General features: G+C 43.3%; 1 protein-coding gene across 2 annotated transcripts in view; it reads left to right on the forward strand.

Annotated features, from left to right (window-relative positions):
- The window catches only part of XPNPEP1 (X-prolyl aminopeptidase 1), a 32,342-nt gene extending 30,195 nt beyond the window's left edge, over positions 1-2,147 (forward strand). Inside the window, exons 19-21 of one of the 2 annotated variants that reach the window (XM_033149718.1) lie at positions 142-218; positions 928-1,026; positions 1,920-2,146. In XM_033149718.1, coding sequence (XP_033005609.1) covers positions 142-218; positions 928-1,026; positions 1,920-2,048 — 305 coding nt within the window. In that variant the 3' untranslated portion in view covers positions 2,049-2,146. Of the gene's footprint in view, positions 1-141; positions 219-927; positions 1,027-1,919 lie in introns of both variants that reach the window. The other variant, XM_033149719.1, reaches the window with a different exon arrangement.
- The last annotated feature ends 14,902 nt before the right edge of the window (positions 2,148-17,049 follow it).

Genomic DNA, 17,049 nt, shown 5'->3' on the forward strand with positions numbered 1-17,049 from the left:
AGATGGAAGATTCTTTGAACTCCAGAAACTTCAGGTTGCTTGAACAGAAAAGCTGGGCCTTACTCCCAAGGTTGTTAGGGGGTTTGCGCTTTGGGGGAAATTTTTTTCTAACAGTGTTCCTGGCTAACTTTGTCTCTGCAGAGCCTGGTTATTATGAGGCTGATGCTTTTGGGATCCGAATAGAAAACGTTGTCATTGTTGTTCCTGTTAAAACCAAGGTGAGAGGTTCCTTTGCATGCCTGAGAGGAGCAATGCCTCCTTGCTGTGACTTGTGAGCACTATGTCTTTCCAATGGGGAGTGAACCTGCCTTCTTCCAAATGATGTTGGGCATCGTGGTCCATCATCCCTTACAACTGGCCATGCTGGCTTGGGCTGATGGCAGTTGGAGTCCTCCAGCATCTCAAGGGCTACAGGTTCCCCACCAATGATTTAAAAGCCACAGCTTTTCCATCCTTGCAGTGCATGGTTGTTTCTGCCTCCCTTGAAGCTGAAACATAACTTTGGAAAGTATCCTTAATCTTCTATTAGCTTTCCTAGTTGCTGATGAAAGGGAGTTTTTATGTTGGAATGAGAAACATAAGAGAACATTGGGTTGAAACATGGTGTTTGGCACAAGATGGCCAACCTTCACATTAGGTTACTCGACCGAAAACATTTTTATAAAGGTGGTGAGAGCAAATCTAAAGTCAGTTTTATGCACCAGGGTCTGTTCTCCAGAGGGATGGATGACATGTCTGGATTTGCTTAGTTAAACTCTCTCAGAATATACTCTTAATGCCACCTTTCTCCAGTTTTCTGTCATCTCATGGGAGTTGGAGGACACCAGAATGGGGAAGGCTGCATTATGGGAAATCTGTGATGGTGAGAGGGGCACTTTTACTCAGCTAGAAGCTTTCTCCAATGACCAAGATATTTTACCTCCGTAGTATAACTTCAGCAACAGAGGGAGTTTGACGTTTGAGCCTTTGACCCTGGTTCCTATTCAGCCCAAAATGATAGACGTTGATTTGCTAACTCCAAAAGAGGTAAGGAAAATAATAACTGTGTTGTAAAACTTGAGGCTTTTACTGTGAGGACTTGAAATGCTTGGTTTTCTTCCCCCTCATTTCCAGACAGGCCAGGTCTTGGTGAAAACCTCCATCTTAGTACTTAGCTGTCTTAGTGTTTACAGCCAAACCTGTTGTGGTCTATTGCCAAACTTGACAGGATGCTAGTACAAGTGGCACCGTTGTTATTTTGGGGACAGAAGGTGGGAAGGGGAACTCCCAGATTTGCAAATATTTCAGGAACTGAGTATATATCAGGTGAAATTCTGGGGCATTTTGCCATTGAGGTTGTCCTGTAGTGATGCATTCATAGGTCAGTGTTTTTCAACCACTGTTCCGCGGCACACTAGTGTGCCGCGAGATGTTGCCTGGTGTGCTGTGGGAAAAATTGTGTTTATTTGATTCCTATTCAAGAGAATTACTTTATATATAGTCAATATAGGCACAGAGTTAATTTTTTTAACATTTTCTAATGGTGGTGTGCCTTGTGATTTTTTTCATAAAACAAGTGTGCCCTTGCCCAAAAAAGGTTGAAAAACACTGTCATAGGTATCTTATACTTGCCATGAAATCAAGAGCTGAAATTTAAAGACAAAACGGAAACATGCTTGCTGGTACTCTTCCTGCACAGCTTTTCTCTGCACATCACAGTAGAGTGCATGGCTAGCTGAAACACTGAACCTTCCACGCTGCAACATTTTGTTGCGGGTTCAGCTTGCCCTCACAATTGCCGTTGACCCCCATCCCTCCAAAAGTGATGCACAAGGGGCTATTGTATCCAGCTGCTCTTCACTTCAACTATTTGAGCTTTTTAGACATACAATCCCTTTCCCCCTTGCAAGTGGCATTCATAATGGCTCCTTTCTCTTTAGTGCAACTGGGTGAACGAGTACCACAGAAAATGCCGAGAGGTGGTCGGGGCAGAGCTGGAGAGACAAGGACGGCAAGAAGCTCTCCAGTGGCTCATCAGAGAAACGGAGCCCATCTCCAAGATGCACTAACAGCAGCACACGTTCTCTTTGTGTCTATGTGCATTTCTGCGAGAAAGTCACTCCTTTTTACAATTGCAAGTGCAGTATTGGTTCAGCTTTACAATATACAATGCCTGGGGAGGAAGAGTGAAGTGTGTGTGTGGGGAATGTGAAAACCCTTTCATATTGATCAGGAGAGAACTTGGTGCCAGGGCGGGGGGGGGGGGAGTGGATTTTTTTCTTTTTTGGGGGGGAGGGGATTTCTTTCCTCATGATTCTTTTATTATTATTTTCTTGATAATGAGCAAAAATAAAGTGGGAGCTATGGAGACTGTATCTTACGGAGAAGATGGGTCAGTGGAGAGCAACACGAGGTCACTGAAAACTTGCTGACTCACCGGATTCTGTTGTTTGTGCAGCTGGCTGAAAACTACCTGGGAAGTGTGCAGCGTGATGCAAGTTAATTGTTGCGATGTCCTGCCAAAGCACTACAGAGAACAGGGCTATGCATCAGGTGGACATGCGTAGTAAAATGGGTCTCCTGTAGGGGCCTGAGGACAGGTGTTCCCAAGGACCCTGTACTGAAAACTTCCAAAGCCTTGCTTTTCTGCATTTTGCACCTCCCAGAAATGCAGCTCAGAGCAAGTTCACATGTACACAGCGACTGCAGCATCGTGTTATCTCTTGGCTGCTGTGAAGTGCCCCCCCCCAGCTCAATCCTGTGCATTTCTATTCTGAAGCAAGTTCCACTTTGCTCAGTGGGTCTTATTCCCAGGTAAATGCACAAAGATTTGCTGCCACAGAAGAGAATGTCCAGATGGCTTACCTTGAGCAAAATTATTTTTCAATTTTCATTGAGCAATAAGTGATGGGAAAAGGTACCTTCTTCTGCAAACCAGCCCCGACTTGCAGCGCCTGTAAGTTGCTTCTTGTGATGAAAATTGTTTTGGACATCTGCGGTGTTTAAGCATGCAGTATAATGCAATGGTAGCCACTTGGGTCTTTGTTTCCCCCCAGCTCTGAGGGTGTGGGCTCCTGGGTGTGACCATTAAGCAGACATTTAGTGTTGAGGTTGGAGAATATTCAAAAGCAGCCTTGATTGTTTTGAATGAACCTTTTACACGGCTAGGAACATGTCTTTGCTCTACCCACAAGCAAAATCTGGAAGTGCCAATAAACATCATATACTTCTTTACTGCTGTGTCCAATTTCACAGATTTCTAAAATCCTTCAAATGCACCCCAAATTTCTGCAATGGGAGCAGGCTGTGGACTCTTAGGCATTTTTTCTTAATTTAATGCAGTCTGATTGAACAATTTGAGAAGCTTTGGAGGCGAGAGTAAGGGTTTTAGTCTTCCTTAGGATCAGAGACCTGAATGTGGGCTGTCCACTCTTTCACTCACGGATTAGAGTAGACACATAAAAGTTAGATCGATTTTGTTTATTTGTTAACAGTGTTAACTTACTGTTCTCCAAATAGCTCTGGGGGTTCTGTCAAGTCCACCCTTCAATCCAAAGATAAACCAGGTAGCTCTTAATATTTCTGCAAAAAAGTGATTGAACTGGGAAGTTGGTGCTGAATTGCTCTTGCATTGGGCCACTGAACAAATATTCAACATCAAAACTCTACTCCACTCCAGCAACCAGGTGTGCCAGGACAGAGAGTGCGCGCACACACACACACACACACACGTAAACGGGAAACAACATGCTGCAAAATACAAGGTTCTTTTCCTTCCATTTTATCTTCACAACAACACTTGAGAGGTTGGATAGGCTGGGAGAGGAGGACAGGTCCAAGGTCATCCAAGCAAATAGGGCCATTGCTGTATGGGGATTTGAACTCGGGCCTCCCTCATCCTAGTTAGGCATTTTAACCACTGTATCACCTGGGGTCTTTTTGTACTCCAGACCATGCACTTTCTATATTATTGAGCCCAGTCTGAATCTTAACAGGAGGATTTGCTGCATGGGAACTAAATAATGAAAAGATGCTCCTAAAATAATGGCATTCCAGACAAACACTCTTAATCTTTGTTAAGGTTCAGTGTCATTAATAAAAAATGGAACAGGCTCTCGCAGTCCTTAAGAAGTTAACAGCGACCTGTCTCTTGTTGTATTCGTCTCATTTCTGTTCATGCAAATCCTCTTAATTGTCCCTCACGGTGGCAATTTGCTAGCGCGGCTGCCATAGGCCCAAATTGGTTCCTACTAATATTAAAACACTTCACTCTCCGAGGCAGGAGTTTGATGGAATTAGACTGGGTTTTGCAGTATGAACACAAAGGTGCCACACGATTAAAAGAATTCTTATTAAGAAGGGCTCAGTCATTTTGTGCGAAGAAACGGGCCCATCAGGATGAGACAAGACACTCAAAGGCAGATAGGCCTAGTATAAATTTGCAGCACTCTCAAGTGCAGAGGTGAAGATAAAAAAGCAATATTTTTTGGGGGGTGGGGGGAAACACAGGGTGAAGAACCAGCACCGGAATCAAACCAAGGGTACTATTGAAAAAGGGGCAAAATGTGCCTTTCCATACTGGGATAACCACGGGATGGGGGCAGGATTTCCCCCCTACCTTAAGTTGTCCTCTACTGTACTTCCTCTACATTCCCCCACAGATTAGAGTCATTTGCTTCCATGTAGGAGATGTGAACTCTCCCCCTACAATAACCTAGTGGAAGGAAGGGGCTGCTGTGGTTTCCATTGCAGTGATACCAGACATTGCAGCCTCTTTATGCTGCAGAGACTAATGGGAGCCATTTGTGTGTATGGGAGAAGGAAAGGATTCAAGGACAAAAAGAACCCCATTGGATCCTGACCCAGAGACCCATCTAGTCCACCATTCTGTTCTCACAGTGGTCAACCAGGTGTTGATAGGAAGCCCACAAGCAAGACATGAGCACTATAGCACCCTCCTGTTTACCAGTATGTTCCCCAGAAGCGGATTCAGAAGCACACTGCCACTGATGCTAGAGGTGATCTCATGACTGGTAGCCATGGCTAGTTTTCTTTCCCCTCAGTGTGTCAGATCCCCTTTTAAAGCCGTCTTAAGTTGGTGGTGATCACTAGGCCTTGAAGCATCAAATTCCAATGTTTTAATGATGTGCTGCTATGTATTTTTTTTTGTCTGCCCCGAATCTTAAGAGCATTCAGCTTCACTTGCATGACCTCAGTTTCTAGTACTGCGAGAGAGGGAGAAAACTGCCATAATTCTACTTTTTTATATAAGCAGATACTTTTAGGGAGGCTTTTGGGTCTAGCTGAAGTTACGGCAGCAATAAGAAAAGCACATAATAAGAACTTCACAGGCTATGAAAGGCACCGTGTTGGCATTTTAATTAGCTCGCCTTTTTAATGCTTGTGTACTAGCTTGGAAGAATTTTAATACAACAATTAAAGCCGGGGCCTATCTCCTCGCTGTTCTGTGTCCTCTGGGGATTTCCAGAGGCAGTGGAAGCTTCTCAGACAGGGAGGGGGGGACCCACTTTGCTTTTCTCATTAATTTTTTTCTCCAAAATGTGGGTTGCTGCAACAGATGCATACTGATATAATAAGATGGTGGAGTGGGGAGAAGTTCTGAGAAAAAGGAACTTTCTCTGCCAATTTTTTATATGGATTCATACTCGAAAGGAAATCAGTGCCATGAACAATATTGGCTTATATATCTTTTAACTGCAAGAATGAGTGTGCCACGCATAACCTTAGCTCAGAAGAAATTCTAATTCTGAATCTTTAGGGATGCATCTGTCCAGTTAGAAAGAACCTTCTAGAACCTTCTGTAAATACAGGGTCACCACCTCCATTCCTCACTCATGGGTGGGTTCTGACAGATATTGGGTCAATTAGAGGCGGTACTGACTCACTTGTTTCCTTTCTGACCACAAAGTAGTAACAGGAAAGGACCTTCCTGACCCTAATACTGTTTATCATTTACCCTTGCCATGTTATCCTAACGATTTATACATTCAATTCAATTATTATCATTTAAAAGCCTGCCAATTGAATATCAGATTTAAGACTAACTCATATTGGCTCAAGTTCCCAAAAGCTGGGAAACTGAAAACTAAGGCTGATGGCTTGTGCTCATATGACACAAATATGTGATATGTTCAGATTTTCTGGTCAATAATCAATACAGTAATCTGGCTGCTGCATTCTTTACCAACTGTAGTTTCCGAACTGTCTTCAAAGGCAGCCCCAGGTTTATAATGCATCAGTGCAGTCTAACCTAGATGCATTTGAAGATGCTTTGCAATTTTCTGATAACCCTTTCCCCTTTCTCATAGAGGCCCCTTTCTTTAGTGGGCCTCAGAAGGACAGTATATTTAGAACTGAAATTTTCATTTGAAACCTTGTTTAGGCTAAAGAGTTTCTGCTGCATTTCAGATTTGAATAAATAATCCATTCAGCAGTCAGAAAGACCTGGCATTTGTTCGGCGCGCCTAAGGTATCTTTGCATGGCTTAGAATAGTTGATCCAGCAGGCGAGCGAGCAAGTCTACCCAGGCTAAGTGCAAAGTTGAATGAAGCATCCTCTTGTATCTTATTAATATTTAGGATCTTCTATCAATGATTCATTTCTCCAGGGTGTTTTTTCCTCATCTCAGTGCCATCAGCTTAACTTGCATAACTTCCCTGGGTACTGAGACAAGAACTTTACTTCTTGCATCTGCCAAGGCTTTTTCTGAGAGAACTTCTACAGACATGTCACATATTGTATGATGTCAGAGAACTAAGGATCAAGGAGAGAAATGTAGAAGAAGCTTCACCACTGGGATTTCACAAAGTAAAAGTAAATCTGCTTTTAGAGTCATTCCTAATCCTGTTGAACAACAAATTTCAAAGATGAATAATAATAAGCCTGGTTTTTTTGTTTTTGTTTTGTTTTGCAAAGATACCTAATAATCAAGGTACAAAAAAACTATAGTTAGTTGTATGATGCCAAGAGGATGTTTCAGCACCATCTTAAGCATGTTTACTTGGAAGTAAGGTCCACTGTGTTCAATGTGTCTGACTCCCATATAGCTATGTATGGGATCACAGCCCTAGCCTTGTTTTCATTAAAAAACAAAACAAAACTTCACTTCACTGCAAACTGCTTTTGAAATGGAAAGGGGTTTCCAAAAGAGTTTTTGTTATGGCAGGGGTCACAAATGTGGTGCCAGGGAGGTGTCAAGGTGCTCACCAGTACCTCCTATGGCACTTCCAAAAGGTCTCAATAAATATCCAAACTCAGTTCCTGTTTGCATTGGTTGAACTACGTTAAACCACAGCCCCTTGGACACGCTCACATTTCATTGGATGCCAGGATTGGACACCCGTCTTTAATTCCCTTCAGCAACAGAAGAGTAATGCAAAGAGTTTTCAAGCAGATTGCGCACAAAGAACTAGGAGGAAATGTGATTTCCATTTCCCCACCAAAAACTGATAAAGTATGCCCTTGCGGGAGAAACACTGCTCTCATCTTTCTGGAATTTGGCAGGCTTAATTGCCTCAGAACAGGGAAACGTCTGGAATTTGCATGTATTTATGGCAAAAATTTAAAAACTCAGATACTTTTTTTTTAAATAAAGTTTCTCTGTACAACATCTGCAATTTGGCAGGTTCAAGCCATTCTGGAGGGACTCTTAACTGCAAATTCCAGCCGCTTCTGTAAAAAAAGAGAGCCATATTTATTTTTCCCATCATTGTCAATGGGGAAAAATAGAGTTTCTGATTAAACAGGTCAAATTTGGGTCCTGGATAACAAACTGAATCAGAATGACATAAGCAGATCTAAAACCTTATCAGGCTGCTTCCAAGTATTGCAGACACAAGGCAAATTTTGTGGGTGCTGCTAACTACTTGTTTCTATTAACTTCCAAATTATGCAGATTGATTAACCCATGTGATTGACTAATATTTCTTAAATTGGGGGATAGCCTAATGTTTAGAGGGTATGCACTGCTCTTCTGAGACCTGCCAGACTTTTCTGATGTCCACACAACAAACTGGCTTTACAGCTGTGATCCTAAAGCCACTTTCAGGGAAGTTAGTCACACAGTAATCAGCAAGACTAATTTCTGAGAAAACACGGTTAGGACTGCACTGAGTTCCAAACAGCTCCTTCCACTAGGAAGAACATTGGCCTGTCCCTGACCAAGCTATTAGCTCTCCTTTTGCACTGGCAGCAGGTTCAACCCTCCATTGTGGACATAATTGATAAAGGGAGGGAAAATTGGTGTCTTTTAGGTCTGGTTTTTAAGTGCTGCACTCCTGTTGACAAGGCTGTGTGTTTCATTGCTGGTGTTAAAAGTGGCTGCGTTGGCATTCAGAAGCAATTGGCTTGGCAACAATTGTCAGGAAAGCTGTTTTGTATTGCTTTCAATAAGGACTCCATTATACCTCAGAGGTCTGACATGAGGGAGCTACTTTCCACCACATTGTTTGTTTGTTTTTGTTGCAAAAATACCTTCTCCTACTGATATAGCATCCATTCCACACTTTATAGCACTGGCTTTCCTTAGGAGTTTGTTCTCATTGATCTCATTGATCATCAAGAGTCTTAATATTGCACTTTCTAAGGAAGGGAAGAAATAAAACAACTTCCTTTGATCAGGTACTCTACTATATATGGAATCGAGAACAGATGCTCTGAGTATTGTCAGTGAGCCAAAACAAGAAAATATAAATTACTGGGACGTGTATCATCAAATGCATGGTCACGTTGCATCTAGTGTCTAGAGTCCTGTCTGAGGAAAGCAGTTGCAGCCAAACTAGGCAGGGGACAGGCTAAATTTGGGTACAAACTAAAGCCAAGTCAAAGTGGCCAGTGGTAAGGCACTCTGTACAGCAGTGACGGGAGACTTGCGGTCCTCCAAATCTTACTGGATTCCAACTTCCACCAGCATGGCCAACGCTTGGGGATCATGGGTGGCAGTGGCATAGCCCCAAATATCTGCATGGCCACATGTTCCCCCTCCCTGCTGTACATAAAGTAGAGGTTAGGGTAGCAGTCTAAGAAAGTACTTGTGGTTACCAATGTCTGAACACCTCACACACTCATGATAATAGCACATTGCTACATATCTGGCCAAATGAAGTCTACAAGCGTGTTAAGGAACAGGCAGTTTCACTGTTTTGCAATCAAGGGCTCAATACCTCTCACTGGATTTCTTTTCTTTTTTAATAAAGAATTTATTGGCTTTTGCAACACAAAGAACAACATAACACAACCCCAACCCAAACCCAAACACAAACCCAACAATCAAACCATAATAAAAACAAATACAAATCACACCAATAATTCTTTTTCTTGTTTGCACAAAAAAAAAACTTTTCTTGTTCGAATCAATACTAGGTGACTTCCCCCGTTTTCCCTCCTTTGGTTCCAATTCTAATTTTACTTTAGTAACTTCTCATCTCTAAAATAAATCATTCAAAAATCAAAACTATACATACTTCTTAAAATCTAATTTTTGCTCCAAAATAATAAATAATAAAACTTCTTAGCTTAAATCAAATCTGTTCCAAATATAACTTCAAAATAATTAATAATATAACTACATACCACAACATATTACTTTTTGTATCAGATCATACATCTTTTTTCACTTAGACTGCTGCTAATAAAGAAATTCAAATATCTCTTCTCTAGTTCAAAAACTTAAAATCTTAACACACCGGCTTCAGGGTACCATAATAAACCATCCTATTTTTTTCTTAATGTATTTCACCCTATCCCTTTTCTAACCATTTTCTTTCGCCATCTCGGGGTCTCCCCCCAGACATTTCTCCATCTTACACCAAAACCTTATAAGTCCACAGTTCCAGACACAGTCTATAACAGTCCTTGCAGGGAGCATCAGGGTACACAAATCATCACCTTCCAGCATCTCCGCTTCAAAATTCCGTTCATCTTCTAATTGTAGATATATAAATCTTTTCCGCATCATTCCTGGGCTCTCACCCCAGAAATTGGATATAAATTGTCTTCTGATCCTGGGTCTCTCACCCCAGCAGGACTTTTCATCTTCTCGGAGTTGCAAATGCGTTGTACTTTGTACTTCAATAATTCCCTTAAGCTCCCTGCCAAGGTTTTCTTCCATTTTAACAATATTCTGAATAGTCTTTCTTGTGGGATATAAATTGTCATCCTGATTCAGCAAAGTTAATTTCTGGTACAGCAATTCTAAGTTCAAAAAAATAATCCTTTGTTCGTGAGTCAGTCCAGAGTCTAAAACCAGCTTGAAAACGAAACCCAACATGGTAGAAGTGGGCATAGGGTATCAGGTTTCAGTATTTTTCCATCTTAGTCACAGTATTTTTCCAGCTCAGACACCAGTCTCCGCAGCCATTTTCCCTGGAGTCAGGGCGAAAAGATTACATTCTATCCACGTCAAGAAGAAATATTTCCACCAACTTAGGTCCCCCAAAAGGGGTCTAACCAGCCTCACTTGTCAAATTCGAAACATTATATCCATCACTGCAACAGCAGTCGCCATCAAAGCAGTTACTTTCTCTCCACCAAAGGGAAAAGAACGGGCTTCCTTTCCATCGTAGCTCCCGGAGCGCCAAATGTCAAAAATAAGTCCAATTGTTAACGTACTCACGGCCAACGGGCTTCTTCTGTTTTCCTTCTGACAGGTAGAACGATCTCGCTCATCGCGAGCGGCGGCCGCCGCTTCGCCGGCCCGGTTGGGGCATGCCTCCACAGCCCGGCTCCGTGGTCCCTTCACCCCCACTCCCCCTTTACAGGGGGAACGGGAGAAGGGTTCGGAGCCATAGTGGGCTCGCTGGAGAGCCCATGCCGCGGGACGCTCGACCCGCGGTTTAACGGATCCCCGCTTTGCGGTAGCGGGGCTCCTACCCCCGGGCCGGCCTGAGTCGCTTCGCTGCTGAAGCGACCCACGACCGCCCGCGATGGCGTTCTCGCCGGAAGTCCCTCTCACTGGATTTCTGGCTAGAAAATGAGTGCAGACCAGGTTGTGCTAGAAGCTGTGGCACTTCCATATTCCATTCAACTGGGAGACACCTTGAGGTTTCTCTATGCCAAACTTCTATTGCTGCTCGCATGCATTCATTTGAAAGAACTAATCTTTTTCCCACTGCAATTGCTAAAGTGAATATGAACCCCCCCACTTTCGTCCCTAGGTGTGCACTGAGGGCTTATCTACACTTCCTCTTGTTCCGCTACTTTCCCCTGGGGAAAACTGCTTTTTAGTGCTTAATACGAGCAAACGGAAATTCAGTTTTTCTCCGGATTGCCATTTGTTTTGATCTGTCACTAAAGAGGGGTTTTTCCCTTGGAAAGGAGCAGGGCAGAATAAAAAAAACTGCCCAGACCCGTGCTTTCTGTGCATGGTGTGAATGAGCCCTGAAAAGAGTAGAAAAAGTATACCTTTTCAAAACAGTGAATGCAATCCATTAAAGAGTATTAAGCGGAGTAAACAAGCTTGCGTTAGGTGATCTTAAGTGTGTGCCTTGAGTCATAGGGGGGAAATAACAATGACATGTCCCTATGGGGGTGACAGGGATAGTTTATAGTAGATTTTCTCTGACAGGAATGTGAAATGTGTGGTCACCTGCGTGTCTCTGACTATCAACATCACAATATGTGGAAGGCTGTTACGCTTCTGCAGCAAGAACAGAGTAATTGGTGGTGATTTGCTGCTTGCACATGCCAAGCTGGTCATCTACAGGGGAGTCTAATCCCCACAGGAACACTGACTCCCAAATGGAAACATGGGAGCCAGCCTTATTTCTTGCAAGCCACCTGAGACCCTGCTCACCAAGCAGAACTCTCAAATTTTCAAAGAACAACGTCGGCAAGTGTAAATCTAATGGCTCACAAGAGATGCCAACGCCTCACTCCCAGAAGCAGGGCGTGGATACTGTTAAAAGCAAGTCGGAAGCCTGATGCAGTTTTAATGCAAAGGAAGTGTATCAAATAGCAGCTTCTTTTTTATTTTTAATGTTCCAGTCCTTCCCTTCCCCTTCTTTCTCTCCCCAGTGTAGAATGAGAGGAAGAAATAAACAGGCCCTAAATGCAACCAAATCAACAAGGCAGCTAGCAGACCCTACGTATATATTTTATTTATATACACCATGACTAGCGACCTCGTAGACAATAAAATGGAAAACCCATCTCCAGTGAAGTGTTTCTGACCTTTCTCTCGGTGTGAGAGAGTGCGAGAAAGCGAGAAAGATTTTAATTACAAGAAGTGAAGAAATTGTATAATATGTCTTAAAGACAAAGAATATGCAGTGAAAGCTGGCAAAACAGGTGCAAAGCCTAATGAAAGAATTCGTCTTTTTGGACATTCAATAGATATACTGCATCTAGCTCCCCACCATGGAGGCACCTGAAAATTAGGGCCACCCTGATCCACCCCGTCATCTCCGGATCAGACTGATTCAGTAGGTCTCTACTTTTCATGGTTTCTCCTTTTTACTTGCTCATGCCTTCCCATTCCTTCCTGATGCCCTGCTCTCTGACAGCCCTGGATGACCCAGGCCTACTCAACAAGTAGTGATCCAGGGCTGTTTCAACCCAACTGAACTGAGGCCCAGATCCTGCCCTGATCCTTGGACCAGTTTGGATTAGGATTCAGTCTGGTGTACCACCCTGCTGAAAACCCATTGAGTATCAAGGAGATGATAGACCATCAATTGTTTGCCATTACAGTCGTACCTTGGATCACAAATGCCTTGCAAGTCAAACGTTTTGGCTCCCGAACGTTGCAAACCCAGAAGTGACTGTTCTGGTTTGCAAACGTTCTTTGGAACCCAAACGTCAAGACGTGGCTTCCGATTGGCTGCAGGAACTTCCTGCAGCCAATCGAAAGCCTCGCCTTGGTTTCTGAACATTTTGGAAGCCGAACGGACTTCTGGAATGGAGTCCGACTTCCAAGGTACCATTGTAGTTTTAAATAAAATACTCTTGTTTCAAAATGTACCTCAGTTGTATGAAAGGCCTGAGCTAACATACATCCTACCGGTAAATGGGAGAGTTTCAAGAGTATGGCTACTGAGATCCATCTTTTGATTAATTATCCACGCTACAATGGTTGTTTGTGCTTTCCTTTTTTGCTTGTTAGCAAATAAGACAGTATTTACTATTCATCGCTTGATTAATATTTTATACAGCATGCACAAAATATCAATCAACTGCTATTAGACAGTGTAGTTTGATTTCCAAGTGTATGTCCTTAGACTTACATCTAACCCATTATTGTCAGTGAAATCAAATATTCAAGTTACACGTGTTTCATTAAGCAAAGGAGTAAATAGGTCTCAACTCTCTCCTTAAAGATATAGTGAGCCTTACCACACATACAGACACATGCAAACACTTTGTACCACATACACAATAAGCCTCAAATGCTCGACAGCTGTCTCAGTAGAGTAAGCAAAGTGAACCTCCTGACATTTCATATTCCTGCTTGCATATCCTTTCTAAGGTTGCAAGTCTGTTTACACTTACCTGAGAGTCGGCACCACTGAGCACAGTGGGACTTCCAAGTAACTATGTACATTGTACTCTTGGCCACCTCCAACATAAGCATCATGTTAACAGTGTGAGGGGACGTTCTGCTGTATTTACCTCTCAAAGTGTTTAATCTTCACCCCATGAGCAAATCAGGCCAGAAGCTGCTTTCCAGCATGTATTCAATTCATTCCGTTTTTCTTTCACACCACAAGGGGTCCTTCTTCTACCAGAGACTTGCTTGTTCCAGCCCATCAATATTCCATGGGAGTCTTTTTAACTGTGGCCTTTGTGTACGCTGCTTGAAGATATAAGGGATGTGTTTTATTTATTTATTTCAGTTTATATCCTCGCTCCCTCTGCCCATAGGCTCAAGGTGGCTAGCATGTTCACGGTACTCGCCAAGTTGCACAAATCTCATGTAAATATTTCTCTCTCCTTTCAGATTTCCCTGCCCTCCTTGAACGTCAAGGGTGTATATTTTCCCAGATAGATTTTAAAATATTTTGAAGATCAGACATGCAAAACAAATGCTTGCCCTGATTAGTACTCTGTTCATGTGAGTTTCCCTCCTTGCTCAGCTGAGTTTAAAACATGCTGAGGCAGGGCTTCATGCTTCTCACTGTGGCCCAAACCTTACCTCATATAGGAGGGTCTGTGATCAGATTACGTGACATTTGGCTGCGCCCTGAAATAAGGTGTAGCCCAAAATTCAACTGCAGCAGCTGTTCTGGGATAGGGCAAGCTTCACCTTTCTTGCCATGCTATTTCCCCATATTAATTTATTAGCCCACCTAACGAAGAAGAAAAATACAAGTATCAGAGATGTCAATGAATCAAGCCCTTATCACACTGTCTACACCCAAGTAAAGAACAGACTTGTCAAAACAGTGTTGCAAGTGTGTCTTGAGCTGTGACGGGAACTCAAGAATCAAGACTTTTAGCATATGCCAAAGGGTGTCCTCCATAAAAGAGGGCACGTGTTGCGGTGCGACCTGGCCACCTGACCCAGAGTTGTGGGGGGGTAATCTGGAAGCTGCCACAACCCTTGATAGGTCGGTCCCGTGTTGCTGGGGTGCAATCTGACCAATGGGGTGTCGCAAAAAGCAGCAACGCGGGACCTATTTAAGCCCATGCGAGGTTACTGAGCTTCCTCTTTGGGGCTTTCGCATCGGAACACCTGCCCACCTCTCCCTATATTTAGGGCTTGCGCTTGACCTTGCTATTCCGTCGTGTGTCATCTGCCATTGGGACAGGGGCACGGCAGGAATTTCTCCCACTTGGCTGATGCCATTTGGGTTTCGCCTGCCGTGTAGCAACTAGTCACAACTTGTAAGTTGCGGATAGGCTCTGGTTCAGGTGATAGGTGTGGCACGTGATGTGGCCACGCCTATGGAAATGCAGGATATTCTGGTACAGGAATCCAGGGACTCAATGGTTTGTCGGCCCCCGAAAGGGGTCCAGCCAGTGGCCGAGTCCCGGGGACATCAGAATGGCTGTTTGGTGAACCTTCCATCAGCTGTCCCTGATGTTCATCCGGGTGCAGGGAGAACCTATGCAAAACAGAACCTATGCAACCACTCACTTGATTGTAATCAATAAAGTTGTGGCCTAAATAAAGTTGTGGCCTAAATTTCTGCCAAAAACCAAACCAAATATCTGACTCTCGTGTGAATTTATTTTGGGAAAGGTAAAAGGTCTAAACATGCAACTACAGTTCTCTGTCAATGTTGGGACTTTTTGAGGAAGTACTCAGGAATTGTATATAATAGGATTACTGTGTATAGGACAAACATGTCCACAAGTGCCAAAGAGGCCAATGCTTAAGAATATGGAGGGTGCAGAAAGGGTGGGAGTTGGTGATAGGGCAAGTGGAACAGGACAGAGAGGTTTGCAGGGTTGGAGTAGGCTGGTATGCCAGACAGCAGCTACCTGTCTAGGCAAAAGCAAAGAACAGAGCTGAAAGCCAAGGTCACCAAGGACCTCTGGTAAGGTTGTGGGTGAAGCACAACAGAATGCCACCTATTCCTGATTCCTTCAAGTACTGGTAGCTTGAATGATACTTGAGAAATGATTCTGGTAGGAAAATGAGAAAGGCCATTTGCTGGAGAGACCATCTCCTCCTAATGCATAGGTATAAGGGTTGATTTATGGGCCAAAAAGCAAGAGAAAATTAGGAGTGTCTATGGATATGTCCAGGCAATCTGTTTATTGAGCATTCATCCTGATTCACTTGTACAAAAAGCTTACACTCAGGTTAGATTATGAGCAGTGATCACCTAACTTTCGCTCAGAGTAGATCTATTGAAGTTAATGGACCTAACATTGCCGTGTTCATTAATTGAAATAGTTTACTCTGGGCAAACCTAGTCTCAGTTTATTAGTGGCCCAGTGTAACATTTGCCAAAGAGTGGATTGGTAATACTCCGTTGATTGCAAACATATAGATGGCTCTTGCTCACCATGACAAAAAGCAATGTTTTCTTTCTCCTTGCAGCGAAGCTATATCAACAGCAGACGGCCTAAATTCTAGTGAGCTGCTGAGCTTATCCAATGTTCTCTCCCCCATACTTAGGAGGGCACTGAAGGCCATTTCCCAACCTTGCCTTTACTCACTCATGTCTTAAGATGTGAAGCACCTTCAGAAGATGAAGAAGAGGCTTTGTAGTCTTCCCATCGGCAACTGATTAGCCACTATGAGAACAGGATGTTAGACCAGATGGGCCTTTGGCCTGATCCAGCAGGGCTTTCCTTACGTTTTTTATGTGCTTTCTCACTAAAAGAAAAAGAAAACCAGCACCAGCATTGTCTCCTGCAGTCTTCTCTCTTCCAAGAGGAGCTATTCCCTTCAATCTTTCACATGCAGACAATTTGCTCCAAATCCATTTATTCTCTCCAGTGGTGTGGTGGGAAATTATGAAGTGCAGGAGCTCATCATGACAGGTCCCAGCAGCAGGGGCATTGCTTTATCCTTTGGCACAAATCTGGAAAAAAGCACATGCTGATTTATATGCACCACTGGCTCTGGGCAAATGAATATGTGGGTGGCTGGGCCTCGCCAGGAGTGCATCTGGCCACACTGTAAAGGGAAGAAGAAGGGTCAGGAGATGCAGGATTTGGCACAAAGGACCCCAGGCAAAGCAATGACCTTGTCCTGCAGCAATGCAGGCAGCTGTGTGGATCCACTGATATATACCACAAAGCAGCTGTACAAAGCATAATGCCCAACAATTCCATGTTACGATCAGCATGACTGCAACACGTAGCATAAGTATCATTGAACTCAATAGTGCTCACTTCTGACTGCATAAGTTCAACTTGAAGGAAACATATTGAGCTTCAACAAAAGATCTTCAGTCAGCTGAAATGCAACCTTTAGCTTTCCATTAGAAGTTGCAAAGAATCTTAAGAAAGAAGTGTTGTCGTTTAAACTGGTAGGATGAAGTAGGAACCCCACCAAAAAAAGAGAGAAAGTATCCAACCTCTGCTTGAATAATTCCCTCATTTTCTAACTTCCTCTATGCCAGTCTGTCAGAAAAGGAAAGCCTCCCCAGCACCTCA

The sequence above is a fragment of the Lacerta agilis genome, chromosome 5, assembly GCF_009819535.1.
Source record: "Lacerta agilis isolate rLacAgi1 chromosome 5, rLacAgi1.pri, whole genome shotgun sequence".
Taxonomy (NCBI): Eukaryota; Metazoa; Chordata; class Lepidosauria; order Squamata; family Lacertidae; genus Lacerta; species Lacerta agilis.